At 58.3% G+C, this 25,428-nt stretch overlaps 1 protein-coding gene across 9 annotated transcripts in view; it reads left to right on the top strand.

Moving 5' to 3' along the window:
* The window catches only part of Ptprs (protein tyrosine phosphatase receptor type S), a 61,268-nt gene that overhangs the window by 13,552 nt on the left and 22,288 nt on the right, over positions 1 to 25,428 (top strand). For 4 of the 9 annotated variants that reach the window (XM_041669336.1, XM_041669334.1, XM_041669332.1 and 1 more), the window contains exons 2-6: positions 6,180 to 6,365; positions 9,303 to 9,448; positions 10,605 to 10,746; positions 12,934 to 13,122; positions 17,025 to 17,135. In XM_041669336.1, the coding sequence (XP_041525270.1) occupies positions 6,275 to 6,365; positions 9,303 to 9,448; positions 10,605 to 10,746; positions 12,934 to 13,122; positions 17,025 to 17,135 (679 nt within the window). In that variant the 5' untranslated portion in view covers positions 6,180 to 6,274. Of the gene's footprint in view, positions 1 to 2,655; positions 2,774 to 6,179; positions 6,366 to 9,302; positions 9,449 to 10,604; positions 10,747 to 12,933; positions 13,123 to 17,024; positions 17,136 to 18,544; positions 18,557 to 25,428 lie in introns of those variants that run through there. The other 5 variants (XM_041669335.1, XM_041669333.1, XM_041669329.1 and 2 more) reach the window with 3 other exon arrangements.

The raw sequence follows: 25,428 nt of genomic DNA, 5'->3' as shown, positions 1-25,428 counted from the left end.
ATGCCAGCACGTGGTCTCAGGAGGGCAAACCCCAATGTGGTTGAGATCTGTCGTCTCAATACTTGTAAAAAGCTGAGGATTGCCGGAGTATTGCCGCAAGTTCAGAACCAGCCTGGGGTACATAGTTAATAGGACGCAACCCAGCACAGACAGGCCTGGACGGAAGTGGCTGGCCTCTGGGGCTTTGGAGTGCTGTTCCTCCTGTGGGATGTTTCTAGGTCTCACTTGGTGACTTCACCCAGCCAAGGGGACCCAGTGTTACCCGACTCCAGAGCCTCATCTCCTGCCTGTGGTGGGGCTGCTCCAGGCCCAACCTCCACCCTGTCCCCAGCAGCCCTGCACATAGTAGGTCCTCAGTTTGTGTTCCCAGGAAAGATTGAATGAATAGTCGCAGTCCAGCACACTGTTTCTGCCCTGGCTCTGTGGCATTCTGGGTAACTTTTATTTTCCCCTTTTCTGCGGACGTCTGCGGATTTTTTTTTTCCTGCACGGGACTGTTTCATAATTAGAAGAAAAGTTATTTTGAAAAAACAAAAATTACCCCCCCCCAACATCCCAGCTGCAGGAGCCGCTGACGCGAGCCTTCCCCATGTCTGTTCCCCAAGGGTGGCTGCATCTTGGTGGTGATGGAGGATGTGGTGACAGCAGGTTCCAGAACCACTGGGTTGATGCTCAAGGACACCCCTTGAGTGCTCACCTTCAGGGGGCCTGGATGTTGGCACTGGACTTTTCCTAGCCTAATAACCCGTCCCTAGGAAACTCTCTACCCAGAATCCCCCTCCCCTGCCTGTACCTGGATCAGCCTGTGTCCTCCATCCTGGGCACCTGATTCAAACTCTAGTCTCATCCCTCCTGCCCACAACTCTGTGGCTCCCACCTCCCTCAGGGTTAAAGCCCACGGAGCCCTGCTCGGAGCTTTCCTGCTTTTGCCTTCTACTTCCCTGCCTTTTGCTCCAGCCATGTGGCAAGATCGGTACTACCCCAAGGCCTTTGCACGGCCGCGTCCTCTGCCCCAGGGCCTTCGCACAGCTGCAGTGTTGGAATGTTCTTTTGCTCCCTTGCCTTTCCATAAGGATCCCATTGCCTCATAGCCCCTCATTTATCCACATCGTTCCCCCCATTTCCTGTCACCTCCTGGTCTCTAATGTGATTGGCTCTCTACAGTAGACTAGCAGAAACTGTTTTACAAGAGACACCCCTGACTGGAGTGGAGCCAGGTGGCTCTTTGCTGAGAGCTTCCTGGGTGACCTGCTCTGTGCCGATGGGGTGGGAGTGGGGGTAATGGCAGATCCCAGCTGCTCCATCTGAGGACACTTCTGATATAGGCGTGTCCTGTGAACAGCTGTTGATCTATGTGCCGTCAGCACTGTGTCAAGGTGCTTGGGGTTCTACAGATTGTATTGTCCAGTGCAGAAGGACACCTGGCCCAGATTTCCCTGACTCCCATGGTGGTGGCTGTGTCCCAGCCCAGTGTGGTTACCATGGTGAAAGGGGTAGGATATCAGTTCCAATGCTTGAAGAAAAGAAAAAAAAAAAATCCAGGCTGACTGGGAGCAAGCCTCTAGCCCTTGGATACTGTCGGCTGTATGCTGGGCAGCCCAGAGGCTCCTCCCTATCTGCACTGCACAGCCCAAGGGGCTTGGGCAGGTAGACATCCTAGCACATGCTGCGGGTTGCCTGGGCCTTTGCATGCCTGAGCCCCGCCAGACAGGCATTTTGTTGATTTTGGGAACAGGCCGGCCTCACACTTGCTATATGGCCGACGGGACAGGCATCTGGCTCCGGGTTGTCATCTATAGGTCACCAACTGGGTATCAGGGGCCTCCAGCCTTGCTGTGTCCGTGATTATTGTAGGGCCTTTCAGTACGTGGTGAGCCGTTCTGTTGTGTGGGGGTCGCCTGGCCTGCTCTTTGGGACATGGGGGAGGGGTGAGAGCACTGAGTCCCTTGCGCGGACCCCAAGCCTCAACCAGGTCTGTGTGCGGAGGGTGTGGGAAGCAGCATCTGTTTCCAATCTGGCGTGCAGTTGGGTGGGAGCTTTGGCCCCCGGGTCCGCGCTTCACAGCCCCTAAGACTCCAGGGAAACCCAGGGTGAGGGGACCAGAAGCCTGAGCTGGTTTGGGGCTCCTGGACCATCCCCGGCCCTGCCTGCATCTGTTGCTATGGCGATGGTGCCGCTGTAAACCGAGTCTGGGGTATCAGTTATGGCCATCCCCCCCACACACACACTGAGGCTCGGGGGGTCACTCCGCCTCACTTCCGGCCTGTCCCGCCCCTCCCTCAGGAGACGGGGCGTGTCCTGCCGCGGAGCCAGGCCTCCGGGACCACGCCTCTAGCCCGGCTTCAGAGAGCCACGCCCACCAAGGCACCGCCCCGTGGAGCCCGGCAGTCCACGCCTCCGGTTTGGAAGAAGTCAGGCCCCCAGCCAGCTAGTCTCAACTCCATCAGCGTCTCCGCCCCTGGGAGGTCTTGGGGGGGGGGTCTCCTCAGCCCCGCCCTCCTGCTTTCGCCCTCCGCCTGTCATCGTGAAGCTCCGCCCTCTCCTGAGTCTGCCCTCAGTCTGCCACTGCGAGGCCCCGCCCCCTAGCCCGGTTTTCTTGGAAGCCCCGCCTCCTGTTCCTTCCTCGGAGCCTCAGGGCCCCGCCCCCGAAGTCCAGGCTCCGCCCCCTGCCCATCGGCCGCTCCGCTGCCTGCGCCAAGTCTCCGCGCTAAGCTGTGCGGGCGCTGTCGGACGGACTGTGCGGCGAGCGGCCAGCCAGGACCTCGCAGCCGCGGTGAGTCGCTCGGACAGGCCGCCTTCCTGCCCGGCTTTTGTCACGGTCCCGGTATCCTCCAAAGAGCCTGGGGACCCCCGCGTCCCTGCGCCCCAGACCTCGGGAACGCTCGGGCGCGATCGGGGACGCTCGGGCGCGATCGGAGCCACTCGGGTCCCCTCGGTCCCGCGCGTACCCTGCCGGCGCCCCTAACTTGGCTGAGCTCGGGACCGTTATGCTCCGCGGTCCCCTCCTCCACATGGGGGCGGAGCCCGCGGACCGCGGAGTTATCAGGAGGGGGAGGGGCGCTCGGAGCACAGAAACTTTCCCGCTCACCAGCCCCAGGGCTGCCTGCACCCCCGACCCCCGCGCACTTCGAGGGTCCTGGGACTAAAAGGGGCCCGGGCCACCCCCACCGCTCACCCCACAACTTCACGCCTGGGCCTTTCCGGTCCCCAGGTCCTCAGCAGACGTCCATCTCACTCTTGTCTCCTCCTGTCTGCTCTGCAGAGCTCGGCTCTGCAGCCTCAGTTTCCCCTTCTAGCGCAGAGGGGTGTAGTGGATTAAAGCACCCAGCGAGGTTCAGGTATGCGTAGGCGTCGATGCGTGCGACTTTCGTTTTAATTCTTTAATTCTTAAGGAGGGAGTGGGGGCGGGGCTGGGAAAGTATATTTGGGACTGTACCCCGACAGTGTTTTTGGGATTCCACCTGGGGAATCTGGAGGGATGTAGGGCTGGTGTTCGATGGGGAACGGGGAAGGGTGTGCCCCTTGCAAGGGACAGCATGCAACATCAGGACGGACTCAGGCAAGGAATCATGGTGGATGTAGGTGGGAGACACGGAGGATTCTAGAGAGGAATTGAGTCCCAGCCCCGATAGGGGGGTGGGGTGTCTTAGAGCTTGAAGGACGTGAGAGGGGCATCTGGTAGAGGCTCAACGCTCTGAATCATGGGTAGTTGGGAGAGAGTGCAGGTCAAGCCAGCAGCCCGAGTACCTTCCTCAGCGCCGAGGTTGGTGGCAGCCAAGGAAGGTTGACCACTCCATCTTGGCCCTTTGGGCACAGCAACCCCCTCTTCGAGCCTCGGTTTCCTTGACCAATAGGTGTGATCAGCTGTTCTTTGGGGTCGGGCTTGGCGCTCAGGCAGCTCCCACCCACTCCTGGCCTTGATGTCCACCCCTCAATAGATCTGTAGTAATTAAAGCCAGCTCTGGGCTGGGGATTGGTGGTGCCGGCCTGAGGGACCAGTTGGCTGGAGAAGTAGTGCCCTCTGGGCACTTTGCTCCTGGCCGAGAGGGTTCTACTCTAAGTCCCTCTTGGCTGACACCCCATTGATCTGGGGGGACACCTCCACACCCTGGAGTCTCTGACCCAGGGATGGGGCATGATAGTCATGGGACTGTCTGGGACTCCAGCTTCCGGTGTCCTCCAGGGCTTAGGAAGGCCTGTCTGGGCTCCAGGAGACGCCCCTTGTGCGGGGGACCCAGAGCCTGTGTGTTGCGCAGCCTGGGTTATAATCACCCTTTTATGCTCCTGGGCCGCGTGGGCACAGAAAGCTGGCTCCAGGCCCGCGTGACCTGCAGCCTGGCGCCTGCTCATTCCCTGGGGGTGCAGTGTGGAAGCCCCCAGAGGTGGCTGGCTGGCAAGACTCAGTCCAGATGCCTCCCAGGCTCCAGCTGAGGCAGCCTGGAGGAGCCCTAATGCCTCCCTGAGCCTCAGTTTCCCCAGCTGATAATGATTGATGATGTTATATCCAGTTGTGTACACAAAGACCCTGGGGCAGGATGGACCAAGTTAGGGTGACACAGCATCCTCGTCCTCACCCCGAAAACCCTCAAGGACAATGAGGTGTGACAGACTCTTGAATTTTCTATCTACATGGGATGGTGTGTGGACTTCCTCAGTTGCTCTTTTTCCACCTCCACCCCACGTCCCATCATGCCTCGAGCGAATGTGGGGGTGCCCTCCCATCCCCTCTGCCTGTGTCCCTTAGACCCCACTGCATCGCTATGTGACACAAAGCCACATAGCCGGGACCCTGACAGGCCAGAGTGGCGTCACCTTGGGGACATCACTACAAATCCTGGGCTGTGGGCTTGCATGGCTTCTCAGTGAACCCCAGGAGCTTTCCCAGGCTTTATCCTGACTACTCCTGTTCTTGCTGTAGCCATGCACGGGCTCCTTGGGTGAGGCTGGCATGGGCAGCCTGCCCTTAGCTGGCACGGGGCTACAGGGTGGGTCCCAGGTGAGAGGCTGATTTGGGGCTTTATCTGTCCACCTGGTTGTCAGTAGATTGGGTCCATGGGTGTCGTGTGCAGTCTGACTGGTACAGAAGTGGGGACATTCTCATCTTGGCAGCCTGCCTGTGAGAGTCAGTTAGATGTATCTGTGTGTCCACTACGGCCTGACTATGTCCAGGTCTGCCCGCCATCTGACTGTGTTCCCTGGGTCTGTCTACTGTCTACTGGCCCTGTGACTGTGGTCTGACTGTGTATACGTATCCCCCTTGCCTTCCTCCATCCATGCCCTCCTGGCTCACACTAGGCCATGAACTGGCCACTGCAGGCCCTGCCCTCCTTCGGGGCTGGGTGAGGCAACCACAGCTGGGTATTTTGGGAGACAGAATCACAGGGTCACCTGTCATTATATGCCTCTCTCTTCCCCAAGGCCACAGCCTGGGCCCTCCTGGGGTGTGCTGGTCACACTCTCTGGCCTCTCCTTGGCCTTTCTTCCCCACTGCCTTAGCTCGAGGTAGACTGTGAACTTCAGGATGCCGGGGCACAGCTGGTTCTGGGTTCGAGGAGTGCCTGAGGGATGCTGCCCCGGGGAACTTAGGTACTTGTGGGTGAGCTAGATAGAGACTGGCGCCGGTGCAAGATGCTGGGTAAATGCCATGGCACCATATCTGCTGTTTCCGAGCTGGACAGTGGTGTGCTTTGATGAGCTGAGACTCACTGGTTGGGGAGAGGCAGCATCAGCTGTCCTGGAGGCCCTGGAAGCTGTGGCCTGTCAGGGTAGTGGTTGTTGAGGCAGGTAATGGGGTTCAGCTGGGGGGTGGAGACTTCGTCCACACTGGCCTCTAGAGGCCAGAAGGTCAAGGTCCAAGCTTAGCGGGTTCATTGTTGGATGGGGCTCAGTGTGTGGGTGGAGGCACCTGCAGAATCTTCACCCCAGCACCAGGGAACTGGTGAGCGGAAGGTAAAAGGTTCGAGATTCAAGGTCATTGGCTGAATAGCAAATTGGAGGATAGCCTGGGCCAGGAGGACAGCCTGGGCTACAGGAGGACAGCATGGGCCAGGACGACAGCCTGGGCTACAGGAGATAGGGTCTCTAGAAACCCCACATGTGGGTCCCTGGGTGTGGCTCCCTCGTCCAGCGCCCCCTGCAGGGAAGCCCATTCCCTCACTGCCACTCTGTTGTCTCCACAGTTGCTGCCCCTCTGGACACCTCAGCTCGAGGCCTCCCCGTGAGGGGCGGGGGCGCTGTCCCCCACCGGGGCAGAGGCCAGAGGCCACTGCCAAGCATGGCGTCCACCTGGAGTCCCAGCGTGGCGTCTGTGGTGGGTCCCTTAGGGCTCTTCCTCATACTGCTGGCCAGAGGATGCACCGCTGAAGGTAAGAAGCCCGGCTGGAGTGGGGTGGACCTGCCTATGCGTCTGGTCCACGGCGTGTGTGCTTGCAGCTCCCCAGCCCACCGCCTCCTGGTGCGGCCCAAACAGAGCTCCCACACTTGAGGCCTGGTGCCTAGATGTGTGAATGGCTGGAGACAGCAAGGTGGCGCACGGTAACAGTGAGGTGACTCTCATTGTCCACTGCACAGTGTCAGGTCATGTCCAGCCAGGAGGAGCTGAGACAGGCTCTCGGGAGAGAGGGCCTGGAGGCCAGGGTTTTGTCGGTATATAAGAGTCTGCTGACATTCCTGGGGGAGTTGACTGACCACGAAAAGTCTGGAAATAAAAAGTGCTGTTGGTCTGGGGTGGTGGCGCCCGCCTTTAATCCCAGTACTTGGGAGGGAGGCAGAGGCTGGTGAATCTCTGTGAGTTTGAGGTCAACCCTGGCTGATTAGTGAGACGCTGTCTAAAAGAACCAAAACAAACCCAAAAGGGATTGGGAGAGATGGCTCAGCGGTTAGAGCACCAACTGCTCTTCAGAGAACCGGGGTTCAATTCTCAGCACCACCTAGGCACTGTGACTCCTGCTCCAGGCTCTGACCTCCCCCTTCTGGCTCCCAAGGGTGCTGCATGTGCACATAGGAAAATAAATTCTTTAAAGGGGAGACTGGTGTGCTTCAGACAAAGGCAGAGCCATAGTTTCCATATTGTTGAGATATATACGGAACCTCAGTTTGGGCTTGGCACCAAGATCCATCATTGCGTAGGAGACCCCTTACCCAAGGGGCCTTGGAGGGTAAGGGCAGGCCAAACCCCTCTCCACATAGGAAGTAGGGAGGGGGCAGAGCTGGGGATGCAGTTGTAGAGGATGGGAACCTGGGACCCAGATAGCTGGTCCAGGACGTGCTGAGGGGGCGGTGCTTCTGGACAGGAGTCCCAGCTTAGGCTTAGGTGCTTGTGTTGTGGCCAGTGAGTGACAGATGCAAGCCAGGTCTGGTCTCCAAGGCTGTGCTGTCCAGAGCCCAGAACATGGTTCTGTCCAGCTGGAAGCCCTTCACCCGGAGCCTAGATGGTTATACGGCCACCTCGGTGCTCAGACGGTCAATTTCTGATATAGAAACAGTTCTGGGTCCTGGGGACCCTCCCAGGCTGCTGGGGGTGGTAGGTGGGTGGGACAGGCATGAGGGAGCTAGGACAGATGTCCCTAGATATCCCAGCCCTAGCCTTGACTCTCACATGGGCTGAAGTGGAAAAGCTGAGCCACGCCACAGTTTTGTCAGCTTCTGTAAGATGCGACCTCCATTGTGGACTTCAGTTTCTTCTAAGGATGGGGCTGGGGAAGCATGACCCCTTTATATGTGAGGCATTGTCCCAGACATGGAGCCCTGTGGGGCCAGGTTAGACCCTGACTGCCCAGCATGAGCTGGGGACCACGTATCCCCTCTAGGCCTTTATACAAATGAGTGTAAGAATTCGGTGAGCCCATCCAGGCTCGGTGCTGAGGGGACTTAGTCCCTTAGAGAGCGTCCACCCTCGCAGGACCAAGGTGATTTTCCTTTTTGGAAAACGGGTGTGTGCGTGCCAAGGGGAGATGGCAGGAACCAGAAAATTCTGTCTACTGCAGCCGGTGGAGCAGCCTCTGCAGGGTTGGCTCAGGGCCCAGAGCTGGATGGACTAATGGACGTCTGCTCAGCACCAGGGGCCAGCGGGGAGAGGGGCAGGGGCCCATGTTCTTAGAGGTCACTGTGGGGGCCACGAAAGGAAAGAGAGGTGCTGTTGAAATGTGGGCTCACTGAGGGGTCAGTAGGGGGCAGCTCCACAGGGCTGACTGGATTGGAGGACATGAGGGGCGTGTTCACCTCTGGGGGCGGTCCCACCCAGCTGGAGTGACTCTCCCCAGCCTTGGATGAAGTCACCTCAGGGCCTGGACCTGATGTGGGCCGAGGGTTGTCATTTCTGAGTTCTCTGGGGAACCTTGGGAAACCCATTAGTACCCCCAAATCTGTAACGGGGACACACCACATACAGCAGCCTGGACCCTGGGGGCTTTGAGTTCAGGAGGAGGCCTCTTGCAGGGGGAGGGGAGGCTGGTCAGTCCCCATAGCAGCCACTCCTGTTGACAGCTCATGTAACCCATGAATGGAAGAAGCTGAGGTCTGTGGGGAAGGTCATTGTGCTCCCTCTACCTCCTCCTGAAGCACACACACACACACACACCCTACCCTACGCCTTTACCTGTTCCCCTTTTGTTGGGTGCTTAGGTTGTGTCCCAGCTTTGCTGTGGGGATTTCTGGGGAGGAGATTGCAGCTCAGCTGTGATTAACGCTCTGCATCCAGTCCTGGGCTGGGCCGGGCTGCTACCAAACAGTCAATGAAAGAGAAGCCTGGCAGAGTCTTCCCCACCTCAGATCCCCAGGCGAGCATCAGAGCTGGACTCCCAGCCTTCCTCCAAGTCCCCATGAGGCTGTCATCAGGCCTGTGTCCCCGGCTCACACCACTCTCCAGGGCTCTGAGTTCAAATACCGACTTTGGTCTTTTTATTTTTTGTATTTCTATTTGGATGCCCGTTTACATGTTAATTACTGTGTGTACGTGGGCTTGACAGGGCATGTGAACTGGCGTTGGAGGGTTTGGTGGCAAGTGCTTGTACCAGCTGGGCCACCTCACTAGCCGTCCACTCACATCTCATGGTCACCTTGAACCCTTCCTCCCTCCGCCGGTGCCTCAGTTTCCCCACAAGTCTCATTAAAGAATTAAGGCACATTTTGTATATTAGGGGCGAGTCCAGGTGTAAAGGGTCTCTGGTTACCGAGGCATCTCTAGGGGCTCAGTGTGGGAACTCCAGTCTCCAAAGGGTGTGCATGTGTGAGCGTAGGGGAGACCCTCGCTTCTTTGCTTCCTCCCCTCCTTCAGACCTCCCTTCTCCTTGCTAAACCCCCAGAACCACCCAGGTTTATCAAAGAGCCCAAGGACCAGATCGGTGTGTCGGGAGGTGTGGCCTCCTTCGTGTGCCAGGCCACGGGCGACCCTAAGCCACGGGTGACTTGGAACAAGAAGGGCAAGAAAGTGAACTCACAGCGCTTCGAGGTGAGCTGGGACTGGGGTGGGGTGCCCTCCGCCCAGCACACCCCTCCACAGTGGGGCCCACATCTCCCGTCCTGCACCCCACTCCCCAGCACCACAGAGTTCCTTAGTCTGCCACTCGGTGCTGTGTGTCCTCGGGCAGGGCCTCCCTTCCCTGACCTGGGAGGAAAGCGCTCACAGCTGCAGCACACGTGACCAGACATCTGCAGGCAGGTCCATGCCCTGTAGTCAAGATGGAGTATGTGGGCTTCAGGCTCAGCTCCATCCCAGCACTTAGTCAGCGTGGTCAGGTGTGCTTCTCTCGCGGCTCTTCTTCTTGTGACTGATCCTGGGTGGCATCTTGTGTGCGCACTCGCGTGTCCCCACCCACACACATGTGACACCCTTGGCTCCCGGATGCCATATGTCTGAGGTGGCTACTGTACCTACCCCAGCAGCACAGCCTGGCTGGGCTGGAACCCACCCTGGACCCACTCACTTGTCCCATTCCCTGAGGTGTGTCCCCAAATGTGTGTCCCTGTCCTGTGTCCTGCCCCCCACATTCCCCACGTGTCCTCACCCCTACTCCTGCATGTGTCCCCCACGTGTCCTCACCCCTGATCCCCCCACGTGTCCTCACCCCTGATCCCCCCACGTGTCCCCCACGTGTCCTAACCCATACTCCCCATGTGTCCCCCATGTGTCCTCACCCCTGATCCCCCCACGTGTCCTCACCCCTACTCCCCATGTGTCCCCCATGTGTCCTCATCCCTACTCCTGCATGTGTCCCCCCACATCCCCCACATGTCCTCACCCCTACTCCCCATGTATCCCCCCACATCCCCCACATGTCCTCACCCCTGATCCCCCCACATGTCCTCACCCCTACTCCTGCATGTGTCCCCCCACATCCCCCACATGTCCTCACCCCACTCCTGCATGTGTCCCCCCACATCCCCCACATGTCCTCACCCCTACTCCCCATGTGTCCCCCCACATCCCCCACATGTCCTCACCCCTACTCCCCATGTGTCCCCCCACATCCCCCACATGTCCTCACCCCTACTCCTGCATGTGTCCTCCCACGTCCCCCACATGTCCTCACCCCTACTCCTGCTGTGTCCCCCGACATCCCCCACGTGTCCTCACCCCTACTCCCCATCATCCCCACTCCCCGCAGACCATCGACTTTGACGAGAGCTCCGGGGCAGTGCTGAGGATCCAGCCGCTGCGGACACCCCGAGATGAGAACGTGTACGAGTGCGTGGCCCAGAACTCGGTGGGGGAAATCACAGTTCACGCGAAGCTGACTGTTCTCCGAGGTACCAGCCCCGGGTGCAGGGAGGAGGAGCAGACTGCAGATTTTGTTCCCAAGCCTGGAACCCTCCTCATTGCCTGTTGCTTTAAGGACAAAGGTTTCTCGGTCCCCCAACACTGCCCGCACCGGTGGTGTGTGTGGTTTAAAATGTCTGCGGTTGGTGGGCTTCAGGCTCTGCACTAGCTCAGTCAGTGCTGTCCGACCTCTGCTTCCCGGCAGCCTGGGTCATAAGTGCCCTGCCACTCAGGATCAGATGGCCATAGCTGGTCTCATGTCTGCCTGGAGCCACCAGTGGGCCAGCCCTCACAGAAGAACATAGCAAAGGGCGCTTCCCCAAAACCAGGACAGACACAAGCCCTACAGCCTGTGCCCTGTTCAGTCTAAGGGACACTGAGATGTTCCTGTAATACTGGCACCAGACGGCTGGGTTCAGACCCCAAGGCAGTCACTTTGGAGCTGTGTGACCAGGCAGGGTTGATGCACCTGCAGGGACTGGGTATCTGTTCCTTAGGGACATTGAGTCTGTGGCCATGAACATCAGCCCTGGGCATTGCAGGTCCCCAAGGGCTCTCATGAAACTGGGACACAGGGCCAGTTGCATTGGTGGGAGCTCTGGGCCACCTCAGGGCACTGTGCAGTCTGGGGATTCTGTCATTTCTAACAAGGGGCCCCTCAGTACCTCTGCTGGCAGGGGCGGAGCTGGGCGGAGTCCACACCCCAGGGCCCCTCCTCTCCCTTCTCCCTTTGGGATGTTTTTTGCCTTGACCTTTCCCGGCAGACAGCCTCCTGCTGTCCTGCTGCCCCGCCCCGTGTCAGCCTGGTGGTCAGCACTTCCGGAGTTGGGACTTACCCTGCCTCCATCAGGCACTCCTCTCTGCAAGTCTGGAAAGATCTCTCGCCTCCTCCAGACACTCCAGCCGCCTCCCTTTGTTCTTTGACCATTGCCTGCTCCCCACACTGAGCCCCAGGACAGACACCAGAGCCCACGCCATTGCACCTGCCTCCCTCCCCTCTGATTATGCCCCGGGGTGTGTGAAACCCGAGGTGTAGGGCACAGTGTGGCATGTGGGGACACCAGGAAGCAGGCCCCTCCCCAACTCTGCACCCCAGCCGACCGCTGCAGCCCACATACACGCACGGGACCCCTCGGGTTTGTTTGGAGCCAGCTACATCTTGGGTTGCTTTCCCTACCAGGGCAGTGGCTTCTTGTCCACTTCTGTCCCCAGCCACCTTCACAGTACTCACCATCCCTTCTGACATTGTTTCCCTTCCACCCACAGCACCCCGAGTGCTCCTGAGGCTTCAGGCCTTTCCTTCCAAACACCTTCAGCCAAGTGACTCCCTTTGCAAACACGGACCGGAACATGCTACAGATGACAGGGCCGCCTGCAGGAGAGGCTGAGCCCTGTGCACTGTTAACACAACAGACAGTGCCCCAAGCTCTTTCTCCCCAGCTCATCCCATATTTTTTAATACAGGCAGTGAGGGACATGTCTAGTGACCCTGTTTTGGCTCCAGTGTCCTGTTTGTCCGTGGGTGGCATGGGCCCCTTGCAGTATCTCATTTCTACCCGGCATCCCCTGGGAGCAGCAGATACCCCTGGGACTGGGGTGGCTCCACGTTGTCTCTGCCCTCTGCTCTCCTGGTGGCCCAGGCTGGTGTCAGGGTCGTGTTGCTCTTACCTCTCCACTCTGGGTATCTGGTGTCAAACTGGGATTCTGCAGTGACCTTCATGTCCCAGCAACTGGGTTTGATGTTCTGGAGGAGACGTCTGGGTTCTGAGAAGTTCTGGGAGGGTCTAGAACAAATCCATTTGTTCCAGGGGATGTTTGAACAGAGACAAGAGTATGGGGTTGAGTTTGGGAGGAGGGGATGCAGAAACAGGTGGCCCAGACTCAGCTGGGAATCTAAGTGGCCTGGCTTGGTGTCACCCCTCCACGGTCCCCAGTGTCCCCATCTAGCTGTAGACACAACATTGGGGCCCTCCCAGAGGCAGCGTTAGCCCAGGTTAGTCAAGGTAGTGGGGATCCTTCAAGCTCTGCCCACAGCAGCCATGGGGTCTGGGGGCGTGAGCCATTGAGGGTGGTGGGAAGGTGGCAGCCTGGGACCGCGGTCACCTCGGGCCCACCCTAAGGGTGTTTTCTGCAATAACCAGATTCCCTCCTTCTCTTCCCGGTCTGCACACCCCCAGAGGACCAGCTGCCCCCTGGCTTCCCCAACATTGACATGGGCCCTCAGCTGAAAGTTGTGGAGCGTACACGCACAGCCACCATGCTCTGTGCCGCCAGCGGGAACCCTGACCCCGAGATCACCTGGTTCAAGGACTTCCTGCCTGTGGACCCCAGTGCCAGCAATGGCCGCATCAAGCAGCTTCGATCAGGTGGGCATATGGGGTACAGGTGCCATTGAGGGTAGCGGAGGGCCCACACCTCGGGCCTGGTGGGGGACCACCTGGCACTCAACATGGATGGCAGTGACCCGAGGTTGGAACATGGTGTATGTAGAGCTGGCCAGGAGTAGAGCTCAGGCCCAGCACCCAGACCACAGGGCACCACAGAGGTCCACACTGGGAGCAGGGCTCCATGGTGTGCATTGTGGGTGGGCACGGCTGTAGTCTACGGACAGCTGCAGAGCACCAACCTTGCGGGCAAGTAGGCAGGGTGTGCCAATAGCATGTGGGCAGTCAGGCAGTGGAGAGCCCTGGCAGGCAGGAGAGAGACTCACAGTGACAAGCAGTCGGTGGGGCTCAGGTGCAGGGAGCCCAGAGGAGATGGAGGGCTACTGGCAGACGGAGTGTCCTCTGTGCAAAAGGTGTCAGAAGCAAGCCGCGTGGATGAGTGTCATGGTTCCTGCTGGTCTGGGAAGGCTGGAGATGGAGGCCAGGCCTTGGACCAGTGAGGCTGGGTGGTTCACAGTGGTGTGTGTCCGTCTGGGGCATTGTTTCCTGTCTCTCATCTGTGTCTGTGTATGCGCGACTCCCTGAGTGGCTCACCCTGCCTCCTTTGTGTGACCAAAGTACAGTGGCTGGGCTCTGCCACATGTGAGCCACTGGCTCACGTGTCCCCTGTGTCCCCTGTATCTCCTGGTCTCCCCAGCCACTGGCTCACGTGTCCCCTGTGTCCCCTGTATCTCCTGGTCTCCCCAGCCACTGGCTCACGTGCCCCCTGTGTCCCCATCTCCTGGTCTCCCCAGCTCCCCATGCCAACTTCGTCACAGTCTCGCTCTCTCCCCCTCGCAAGGTTACCCTTGTCCCAGGGCGTCCACTCTGCCCCCCACCCCGACGTCCCCTGAGACGGCTACCCACTGGCAGCCACAACCATCTGCTCACACTCCGGGGGAGCCCTCACACTCTGAGGCACCTCCTGACCATCATGTGGCCACAGTCCAGGGTCACAGTGACGCCCTGCACCCTGTGTTCCCCCTCAGATGCCAGTGCCCACCCTAACCTTCTTCTCTCTTCTCCTTCCTCCGTGTAACGCTCAGAGAGCTTTGGTAAGTCCTCACTTCTCTGCCACGCCAACCACTAACGGCCCTGCCACCTGCCCCCACACTAACAGCCACCGTGACAGTAACTGACCCACTGCGTGTGGCATGTGTACTAACGCCCTCTCCTGCCCCCAACCCCAGGCTGGGGGATCTCACACCTCACGAGCCCTGCTCTGAGCTTTCTCCAGTGTTCCAGTTGGTGGAGCTGGGGTTTAATGCTGAAGACGCTGAGTCTGACTGGAGCGTTCATTCTGAAGCAGCTGCCGGGATAACTTGCCAGAGTTAGAGAGACTGATAGAAGCATTCACGGGGCCCCGAGCTTTAAACCAAGTACCATCGAAATAAAGGAGGGAGAGGAAACAGGGTTCCTTTCCCCTTACGGGACTGGCAGTGAGCAACGTCCTGGTGCCATATCCTGCCGCTGTAATCCAAGCAAAGAGAGTTTCCTTAGGGCCACTCCTGACTCCCACTACAGTTGGCAAGTTCCCATCGGCTCCCACTGACAGTAGGTGGGGAACCCCAAGGGGAGTATGATGTCTCCATGGGGTATGGTTATGCCTTTAACCCTAGCACACAGGAGAGAGAGGCAGGTGGATTGCATTGAGTTCCAGGCCAGCCAGGGCTGCACAGACACTATGTGTGTATTGGGGGGGAGGAGTAACCACACAGAGCAGGGAGGGTTCGGTGAAGTCCAGCTCAGAAGGTGTGAGAAAGGGTGTCAAGCCTTCTGTCAGGAGGCTGCCTGAGACCGGCACTATCTGCCTTGGGCCTTAGTTTACCCAACCATGCAGCGGGCCTGGGCGAGCTCTTATGGCTGCGGCTGGCTTTGGCCCAGCAAAGGAACAGCATTAGAGGCTGCAGGGGCGCCCCCAGCCTGGAACTTTCTCTTCCCTGGGCGTGGCCAACCCATAGAACTCTTTTTCCTCTTTTCCTTTGGAGTCGAAGGAGGCCGCACGGTCCACTCCACCCTCCGCTCCCTTCCCATGTCTCCCTCTCAGCCTTGGTGACACCTGACCCCACCACACCAGTGCCCAAGCCCTTGGTGCTAACTCCTGTCCCTCCCTAGTCCCTAGTCACTAACAAGACTCCTGGGATCCTGCCGCTACCCACCCCTTCCCGTTTGGATTTCAAAGCAACCCCTTGCTGGAACCCCAAAGTAACCCGAGGGAGGAGATGCAGTTTCCCTGGGGCCCTACCCAGACCTGGGGAGGCCACCTGCTGGAAGCGCCTGCCCGGAAGGCCCACAGCCCGGGCCTGGAGCCCTCAGAAGCCTGGCTGCGGCTCCACTGCCCGGCAAAGGGGCAGGCGTGGCTCCTGGCCCTACGCCCCCTCTCCTGTGGCATTCACATGTGTCTCTCTGTTTCCCTTACAGAAAGCACCCCCATCCGAGGTAAGAGGTCCACCCCTCACCAGCCTGCCCTCAGCTCTCACTAGCCTCCTACCCGCCATGTCCCCATCCCTCTGGTGTTTGTGTCTCTCTGTGGCTTGGGCTGAGTGTGGCTGCAGGGAACCATGTAGCTGTCCAGCTGCGGGGGCAGGCACTGCCTCCTGGGCCCCCGGAACCCCTGCTGAGCCATCACTCTCAAAGCCATCTACCATAACTGCAAAAGCCCTTCTGAGATTTAGGGCGTTCAGCCTGAGAGTAGAGAAAGGAACTCTTCAAGGGCAAGTCTGATACCCCACTTTCCCGGGGCCCAGTGCTGGCCTGCTATGCTACCTCAAACAGGTTTCCTCCCCTCTCTGGTTAATGCAGTAGCCTTGAAGTCAGTAGGAAGCTTTCTATGGTGGCCATCCACCTCAGAGAGGGGACATGGGGGCTTCTGGGTCCTGTCACTACTGGAGTACCACCAGCAGAACCAAAGATCATGAACAGGAAGTCTGGAGCAGCCAGGCTTAGGAAGCCAGGGTTTTCACATGGCTGTCACTCAGTCAAGCTCTGTAGGAGCCAGGATGCAGGCCTGTAATCCGGCATACTGAGCCAGGCTCCCTGGATGCAGACCTGTAATCTGGCATACTGAGCCAGGCTCCCTCGCCTTTGCTCTGCTGTAAATAAGGCATCTGAGGCAGGCCTTTGGTGACAGGCATGGCTGCCTCCACCACACTTTCTGTTTTTAATTTGTAAACGCTGAGTTGTTCACTGAGGCTGAGATTTCAAGTGTTCCTGGCTTCTCTGTGTCCGGGATACCCAATACCCGGCTTTAGCTTATTTGAAACGTCCGTGGGGGCAGCATGGCCTCCTTCAGGGCGCTGTGGGTGTGAGTGGTTCCTCCGTGTTTGACTTTTGGATTTTGTTGGATTTTGGAACGAGGTCTCCTGTAGCGCAGACTGGTCTTCTGCCTTGGGCGTGCGCCACCAGCTCAGAGGCCACCCTGGGCCGCAGGACCTGGAGTGAGACCGAGGTGTAGGGCCTTATTAAGGTCTCTACGCTCTGCCCTGGGCTTCAGACTTGAGATTTGACCCAGGTCACTGTGCTTCTGGCCCCAGAGGTTCTTCACCCAGCGACTGTCAGCCTCCACCGAAGGAAGAGGACTGTCCCTTTCCGCTGGCTGCCCTGGGGTTGGGGGAGGGCCTGGGTTCACTGCCACCACCTGCAGGTCTGGGATGGCCTGTTGGTCCACAGGAGGCTGGAGTGGCCTCTGCCTCCTCCCCATGCCCCTGGGAGTGGCACTCAGTGATGCTGTGCCCCGTAGAGCCATTTCAGTGGGAAATGCGGATGTGGTAGTGGGGGTGCTCCTCAGGCCCGTCCCCATCTGATGCTGGCCATCACGGCTGAGGTCCCATCCCCTGTCCCCACAGGTGCCCTGCAGATCGAGAGCAGCGAAGAGACTGACCAGGGCAAGTACGAGTGCGTGGCCACCAACAGCGCCGGTGTACGCTACTCATCACCCGCCAACCTCTACGTGCGAGGTAGGGAACTCCGCCAGGCAGAGGCAGGGACCCACCGTCCCACCCTGTCCCATCCCACCCTGGGCTCATGGCCTCCTGGCTCCCCTGTCTTGTGCCGACCCGAGCAGGAAGGCCCTGACCTCGTGGGGTCATTTGAGTGACAATCACTGTACTGTGGGCCTCTGGGGTCACACTGATGGCAGGGTGGGTGGGACCAGTGTGGGGCTGGGGGGCCAATCTCGGGCCTACAGGGCTGGGGGAGCCTGAGGGCCACTGCCCCTCCCCGCCACGCTCCCACCCCCCAAGTTGGCTTGTGTGGTGTGTGTGCCTCCTGTGTCCTGCTGGCTTTGCTTCTCTGAACCTGTGGCCTCGTGGCTCCCTGCTTCCCTGCCCCGTCCATTGTCCTCTAGCGAAAACTGTGGGGAATGGGGTTTCCGAGCTGTCCTCCCACTGGCATCCCAGAACCCAATGCTCGCTCTATAAGGACTATATCCAGGCTGCGGGAGGCCAGGGCCACAGCTCACCCCTGTGCTTGTGGCTTGTGTGGCCCTTGGAAACCCTATGTAGGTTTCAGAATCCCAGGCTCGCTCAGTTGTGGCTGGAAGCCTGGGGCCTTGGCCCGCCGCATCCCCATGCCTCCACCCCCAGGAGACTTCCTACGGGACCCTTGGTGTGATGCACCCTCCTCCACGTCCCACGGGTGCACCGGGGACTCCCGTCTGCTTGTATCAGTTGACCTGCTCACCTTCCTCCCCCAGCCTCAGTTTCCCTGCAGCGCCCCTGGCCTTCATCCCCTCCACCCAGGGAGGCCGGCAGGCTGCCCTTCTCCCTCCAGCCCTTGCCTTCCTCGGCCCCTAGTCAACTCCTTTGGGTCCTGGCTGTGGGTTTTCCATCTTGGCTCCAAGCAGGAGGCCATGTGGAGGGAGGGTGGGAGTGGGTGGGAGGGGGGCCAGTCTGATCTTCCACCACCATGGCACCCGGGTGAGTTGCGGTCCACGCAGGACTCCAGCGACCGGCCTTCGTCTAACTTGCATGTGTCTTCGTAGACACTGGGGATGGGGGTTGTGAGTCTGGTAGGGTGCAGGAGAGAGGGGCCAGCAGGGGTGGAGTGGGGAGGGAGGAGCCCTTAGCTGAGGGTGTGAGGAGGGAGGAGGGCCCTGTGTGTTCCCGCCGAGCCCCTCCCTGGGGGCAGGTGAGGGTCCGGGAGCAAGTCAGGGCGGCTGGCTGTGCTCGGCTGAGCCAAGACAGGGAGCTTTATGTTCTTTTTTCTTTTTCGATTTTAATTTTTTTTATTTTTTTGGTTTAAAGAAAAAAAGCAAACGATTGCAGCTTTAGCCGTGGGAAGTCCTCTTTTTACTCTCTGTATCTCCCCTATTTTTTCTCTTCTCCCCATGTCATTGTGCGCATCAAATCCCCTTTACATCCCTCAGAGCTTCGAGAAGGTTGGTGTGGTTTTTTTCTTTTTTACTTTCTTTACCCACATTTTTACATTCTGAAAAAAAATTATTAACAGCTGACACATGCTCACACATGCAAGAAACACACGCAGACGCTGTGCAGACACACGCACACACGCACACGGAAATGAATAGCAAAACAGACATAAAGTGGAATGAGGTACCAAGCCTAAAGCAAACAACCCAGAAAGACACACAGACGTAATGTCAGCCGCCGGCGCGGCCGGCACACGCGATGCTTGCATTGTGGTCGCCTCTGCATCCCTTGGTAATGTTGTTGCTAAGTTTTTTTTGCACTTGTCGTCATGGTAACTTGGGCCTGATGCATGCTGGGAGAATGTAAAAAAAAAATTCTCTGCATGCCACTCCTGTCACTTTGTTGGATCCCCGACCTTCTGTTGGAGTGTCTGTCTTCTGTTTGTTTGTTTTCTTGGTTTCTTTCTTTTTCTTATTCTTTTATACTTTTTTTTGTTAGTTTTTTGGGGGGGATTGATTGCCCTCCTCCCGCTCTGCCTCCCCTCACCAGACGCCCTTCTCCCCAAAGCAGTGTCTTTGGTTCTGTCTTGTTTTGTGCTGTTTGGTTTTGGTTTTCTTGGCCTGAGCTGTTATGGTTGTTACCAAATGCATTGTGAGTTCAAAGCCAGTGTTCCTGTCCCAGCTGTCACCCAGAGGGCAGAAGGGGTCCCACAGCTGGGATGCTTTGACGAAAAGTGACCACTTAGGCACCACAGGACAAGGGGCACAAGTGGGGGGCACTCGGGTTAACTGGTTCCTAGTTGGTGGCTGGCAGGAGGGAATCACAAGGGCATCTCCCATCCTCCTGCCTCAGTGTATTTAACATTCTGCCCTCCCAAAGAATGCAGCGAGGTGGGGACTGCCGGTGCCTGGGTTCCCACTCAGTATCGGCTAACCTGTGAGAGAGTGGGTGCCAGAGTCTCGAGCACTTGGCAGAAAGTGCAGAGTGACAGGGCGGTGGCTTCATGGGGGCTGGCTGGGCTCGTCTAGAACTGCCCATTGGCAGGGCAGGGAGAGGGGGTGATGTGACAGACTTTGGGAGAATACCTGGCCAGTGAGCTGGTCTGCAGCATGTGCGCCTCTGCCTCTCAGGCTGCGTTAGCCACTGCTCCTTTCTCCTGGCTCTGAGGGCGACCACGGCTGTGTTGTCCCACGGGTATTGTCCCAGGGCGTGGTCACTTTCTGATCGCCCGAGCATCAGGGCTGTGGGATTCCCTAGAAAACCATGGTCATTTGGGGCTTGGCCTCTCCCCGCTCTCTCTCTCTCTCTCTCTCTCTCTCTCTCTGTTCCCCCCACTTCCTCCCTCTTCCTTTGTCTACTCTTCCTCTTTCTAAACTCTCTTTTTTCCTCTCTCTCTTAGCTCTCTCTTGCTCTCTCATTCTCCTGAGATCCACACATCCACAGTCTGTCCCATCCACAATAAGAACCCCCTGTAATGCCCAGTCCATTGTCCACCTCTTTGCCCCCCTGGGACAGCTGAGGGCCAAGGCCCCTCCCCACAGGTCACCCTGTCCCCCCAGCCTCCTCTCTGCCTTTCAGGTCATTAAATCCAAAGCACTGTCAGCAAAGATCTCTAGATGCCTCGGGAAGAGATGATGTCGCTCCTCTCAGCCTGAGCCCTGGCAAAGCAGGTCCAGGTACTCTGTACCTGGGTGACAGGGACCCCTAAGGACCCACCTGGGTTGGAGGGCAGTGCCGCCCAGCCCAAGGCAGGTGCTGATGTCCACATGTGTGACCCTGACTGCTCATGTGACTTCTTAGGGTTCCTGATTGCTTTCCGGCTCTAAGAGCCGATGGTGTCATGTGCCCTGGGTGGAGAAGACCCAGGTGCTCACAGGAGTTGGATGGTTGGGAGGAAGGGACTCCGGCCGTAGGCGGTCGGGTGTCTCCCGTGTGTGACAGTTTGTGGGAACCGTGGCCTGTGGGGGCTGACTCAGCTCCACAGTGCAGAAGCGAATCCCAAGCCCTGGACCCTATGGTCTTTACTGGTGTTTTCCTGAGCCCTATCCACTGGGGGCAGGTGTCTCCTCTGGGCCAGTGATATCATTTTCCCCCTTGTGACTTTCTCTGAGGAAGTCCTGGGGCCCAAGAGGCAGAAAAGGGAGCCTGGAGAGACAAGGTCTCTGGCACAGAAGCACGGACCAGGAGAGCAGTGGCTGGCCTGAGGCCTGCGGGGCGCTAAGTCAGTCAGTCGGCTCCAGCCCTCTTCCCTGTCTGGCAGGCTCAGCTCCTGCTGAGGGAGCTGCGGACTTTGACCCCCAGGGACTAAGCCGCCAGAGCCTGATATATATGTATAGTCTATGTCAGTTTGCACACGCACGTTCCGCACCTCTCTGAGGTTTCCCTGACGGAAGACCATGCCAGGAGACAGACAGATGGCGTCATTGAAGGCTGCTCACATTTTCCTCATCAGTATAGAGCTGTGAGCCTTTAACAGGTTCGCGGTTTAGTCTGACGGCACCCACTGGAACTTAGCATTACTGAGCCATGGTGCACCCAGTTAATGATGCGTCCCCCACCTGCTGCAGAGACTCGAAGCAGTGGCCATCAGGCTACTCAGTGCTGGACAAGGATGCCCGGTCCCCTCACGATTTCAGAGCACGGCTGGGCCTAGGCCCTTGCAGGTTGACCTGCTCCACTCCTGTGGCTTGGGCAAACAGGTTGGCCTTCGGTGAACCGCACCCAGGGTCTGGAGGTATGGGACCTCGGACCCCTCTCACTTGTCACATCTCCCTGCTTCTGTGCGGTCTGTTGACTGTGCCCTGTACGCTAGGCCCCTGACTTGATCCCGGGGAGGTGATGGTACACCATCCCCACCATCCTGTCTGTACTGAGGGAGAGGGGTCTCAGGGCGGGGAGACTCCAGCGGGGTCTGGGGGGCTGCAGGGGCTGTCCCACAGGAACACTGAGCACTGACTGACACGTCGCCTGCTGCCTGCCTCGCCCCTGCATCTGTGTCCCCTGTGGGTGGGATCGGATGGACATTAGATTACACCTGGTCCTTGGGAGAAGCCATAATGTGCCATGGCTACAGTGGCGGGGGCAGGGGGGAGTCAGTTGGCAAAAATGTGAGGGAAACGAAGAGGTCGAGACTGGGTACCCTTCTCCCCAAATTGAACAACCAAAAAATGATTTGTGGCGGAGTATAGAACCAACAGCCTGCCGCAGCCACTGCTCAAATGCCCAAGCCAGGGCTCTGGCCCTCTGGCCCTTCAGGTGGCAGCATCGTGGCCAGTGGAGCTAGTGGCAGACAGGGAGGCGGGTCGGGAGGGGACGAAGGGGAAGCGATGGGAGATGGGCCTCTGCCCACTCCTTTCCGTGACAGGTGTAATCTAAGCTTAACTCACCCCTCCCTGGAGGCCTGCAGTCCTTGGCACCCCTACCCCAGTTCCCATCCACACATCCATTTTGGAGTTCAGAGAACCAGCCACATTTTCTCTCACCCCAAAATGCCCCACAGACCCCCCACCTGCGGCTTGCTCGGTGCTGCTGTGTGACACTGTGGGCCCTGCCTAGCGCTTCAACCAGATCACCTCACTGTTTGAGTTTTCTCCCTCTCACCCCTCCTGTCCCTGCCCACCCATCCCTCACCCTCAAAACCCTACTTTTGAGTTTTGGTTTCTGCCTCTCTAGGAGGGAGAGGCTGTCTCCTGGTTGCTTTGATGGTTTTTCAGTTGGTTTGATTTTTTTTTTTTTTTGCCATGTGAATCGGGGTTTGAAGCGACCATCCCCTCCTGACCTGCCACCACCATCCCTCACCCTTGCCACCCAACCCTCCTGACCCCACTCACCCACACGGGTTTCCCCTGCTGGGATCCTCCCGGATACTCAGTGACCAGAAGCGCTGGGGACCAGAGCCAGCTGGAGCGTGCTGAGGACCAAGGCTGGTGTTGCCCCTTATAACCCGCCTGGACCCTCCTTTCAGGTCGGTAATTTGGGGCGGGGGTCCCACGGGGCCTGTCCGTCCCATGGGCTCAGTGCCCACTTTATTTCCTAATGTGCACCTCAGGCCTGCAGCCAAGGGGTGGAGGAACAAAGCGGGGGGTGACCACCCATAACGAGGGTGCAAAACACAGCATCGGCCAGCCGCCACCCCCTCTGGCTTGGAGGGTACAGAGGGGGTGAGAGCCACTTCCTGCCTACGGCACCCTCCCTTGCAGACTCTGGCAAACCAACCCACTTCCTGAAGGACATAGAAACCAAGGGGCCGAGAGGCCAGTGGGCAGCACAGCTGCTTGACATCCATGTCATGACGGGAGCTGTCTTTTCACTCCCAGTGGCTGGCCGTGTAGCTGATAGCCATCAGCCATTTCACTCCCAGTGGCTGACCATTTGCCCTATAGCAATTGGCCATTTAACTTATAGCTACTGGCCATTCAGCTGATGGTGGCCGCCCGCGTCAGGGATAATGAGCATTAAAATGACTCGTGGTCCTTACCAGCATTTAGTGGCCACAGTCACAGCCCTGGATAGACAGTTATTATTCAGGTCGTGTATGGCCTCTGTGTTCTGGAAGCTGAGGACCCTCCCGCGCAGCAGTGCCCTCGACATAAACCAAGGTTGGGTCAGGAATGGGCAAGACCTCTGGAACCAGACATCGGAGCCCTGTAAGCTCTGGACTCTGCCCCTTTGGGGTTCCGCACATTTGCATAGGAACTGAATGTGACAGCCATGGCTCAGGCGGGGCCCGTGGCTCACTAGACTGGGTCCCCGGAAGACGCACACATTGCTGAGAAAGGGACATTCAGCTGTCCTTGCTGCTCATGTGCAAATGGCAGAGAGTGGGCAGAGATGGCAGTTGACGTTGGCAACTGCTCATTGTCGTTGGCTTTGTCACCTCCGGCCCACTGTCTCCTCTGCAAACTGGGCTTGTAGACTAGGGTCAGATGAGACGAACGTGCAGCCAAGGTCCGGCCCTGGACAGCTGTGAAGTAGCACATCCGAGCCTGCCATGCCAGCCGTCAGGAGGCTGAGGCTGGGCCCTTGCCAGCCAATAGCTGTTGATGGATTGATGAGCAGATAATCGCTGATAGACGGCAGCCGTGAGTGACTAATAGGTAACCGATCAAATCTTTTGTCACTGGGGGTCTGGACAACAATGTTGGCAGCCACCTGCCTGTGCTTGGCAGAGACCCGGACTCTGTCCCCTAGAGCCCACTCCCTGTGGGTCACACAAGGGGACTTAGACCGTGGGCGAAGGCTTCTGCCTCTGGGCTCTAGTGTGCTGTGCCCCAATGAGGTTCAGGGGCATCTAGAGAAGCAGGTTCTGGGTCTGGGTTGGTCTGCCCCGAGGAAGCCTTCTCTCGTGGCTCATGGCTCAGCCCAGGATCCTGGGTATTGGGTGGCGAGGCCGGATGCTGTGTTCTGCTGTTGGGGAGGGCCCGGGCATCTCCCTGGGGCAGCCATAGCCCTTCTCTGTTCAGACCCCGATTTTCAACCCATACCCATATTCCATGTTTCTCTTCTTGCTTTGAGTGTTGATTCCTTTCAGGGCGCTTTTGTTTGGTATTTAGATTTGTTTTTGCTTTTTTATTCTTTTGAAATTTGTTGCCTCCCCCACCCCTCCTAGTTTTGGTTTGGACGTCAAATGCCGTTTTCTGTCCTGGATTAATTAGCCTCTCCACACTCATTCCCACTCATTCTGTTTCCATGACAACGCAGCCTAAGCATCTCCCACCCTGAGCCTCGCTGTGGATGCTGGCAGCAGGTGGCCAGCTGGACCCCGGTGCCGCCACCCCTGCTCCTCACCCTCCACCCAGCCCTGTCGGAACTGTGCACCCCCCATCCCTGTCCCACCCCTCACCTCAAGCCTGCATGCCCCATGTCTTCCCTACCCCTCCCCTCCATCCCATGTCCTCCATGACTCTGGACTTTTTGTGGGGCTACGTTTTCCGAAGGGCTCCAGCCTGTAGATGTTCACTCCCATCTTAGTGGCCCCTGTCCCTGCCTCCTTTGACTTCCACCTGGGGTGTCCGCCTAAAGGCCCAGACTGGCAGGAATGGCACAGGTTCCCCCCACACAGGCAGAGCAGAGTAGCCTTTAACAGCAGTTAGTGGTAAGTGCCCTCATTGAGGCTGTACCCCGGAATCGTGTGGCAGAGGCGTGGCGACGGCCTTCACATGTCTTCCTAGGTTGAGGTTCAGCCTGTCAGAGAGTCTTCACACACCTAAGGCCAGGCTCGCACCCCTTGACTTCTTTGGGCTCTGGCTGGGTGTCACTACGAGCCTCACCCCGGGGAGGAGGCTACTCTTTGAAGCTTGGGTCCCCATGAGTGTCCCACGCCCACCTCAGTACCCACCCAGCTTCCGAAAACGGAGCCCTGGAAATGTCCTGCTGCCTTCCAAGCCCGAGAGGCCCCTGCAGAAGGTGGTATCCATCCCCACCCACTCAGGAACGCAGCAAACATGCCCCTGTCTCCAATGCTCCAGCTCATCGGCTCCTTATTGTTAAGAATTCTCAACTATGAGTCGTCATTAACTCTCCTAGTTATGGTTGTGCCAGGGCTGATGTGGCAATTGTGTCGCATTGCGCCCCATCGGCTAGAGTACCATGCAGCACTGAAGTGGTCCCTCCACTGTCTCATCTTCTCTCTCTCTCTCTCTCTCTCTCTCTCTCTCCTCATCTCTGCTCTCCCCCACCATCCTGAGACCCACACTTCCCTTCCATCAGTCTCTCTCTCTCCCTACCCCGTGTCTCCCTCTCTCCCCCCCTCTTTCTCTCTTTCTCTCTCTCTTTCTCTCCCTTCTGCATGATGTTTGTGACTTTTGAGAGCTGCATCTCTTGATGGAAACGTGTCCAATCCGACAGAAGCTTCAAGCTCTAGGAGGGTTTCTAACACCCC

This window comes from Microtus oregoni, unplaced genomic scaffold, assembly GCF_018167655.1.
Source record: "Microtus oregoni isolate MIOR12 unplaced genomic scaffold, Mior012 000019F_ref0000042, whole genome shotgun sequence".
Taxonomy (NCBI): Eukaryota; Metazoa; Chordata; class Mammalia; order Rodentia; family Cricetidae; genus Microtus; species Microtus oregoni.
The sequence above is the reverse complement of the archived record's forward strand: the minus strand, read 5'-3'. Positions and strand labels throughout refer to the sequence as shown.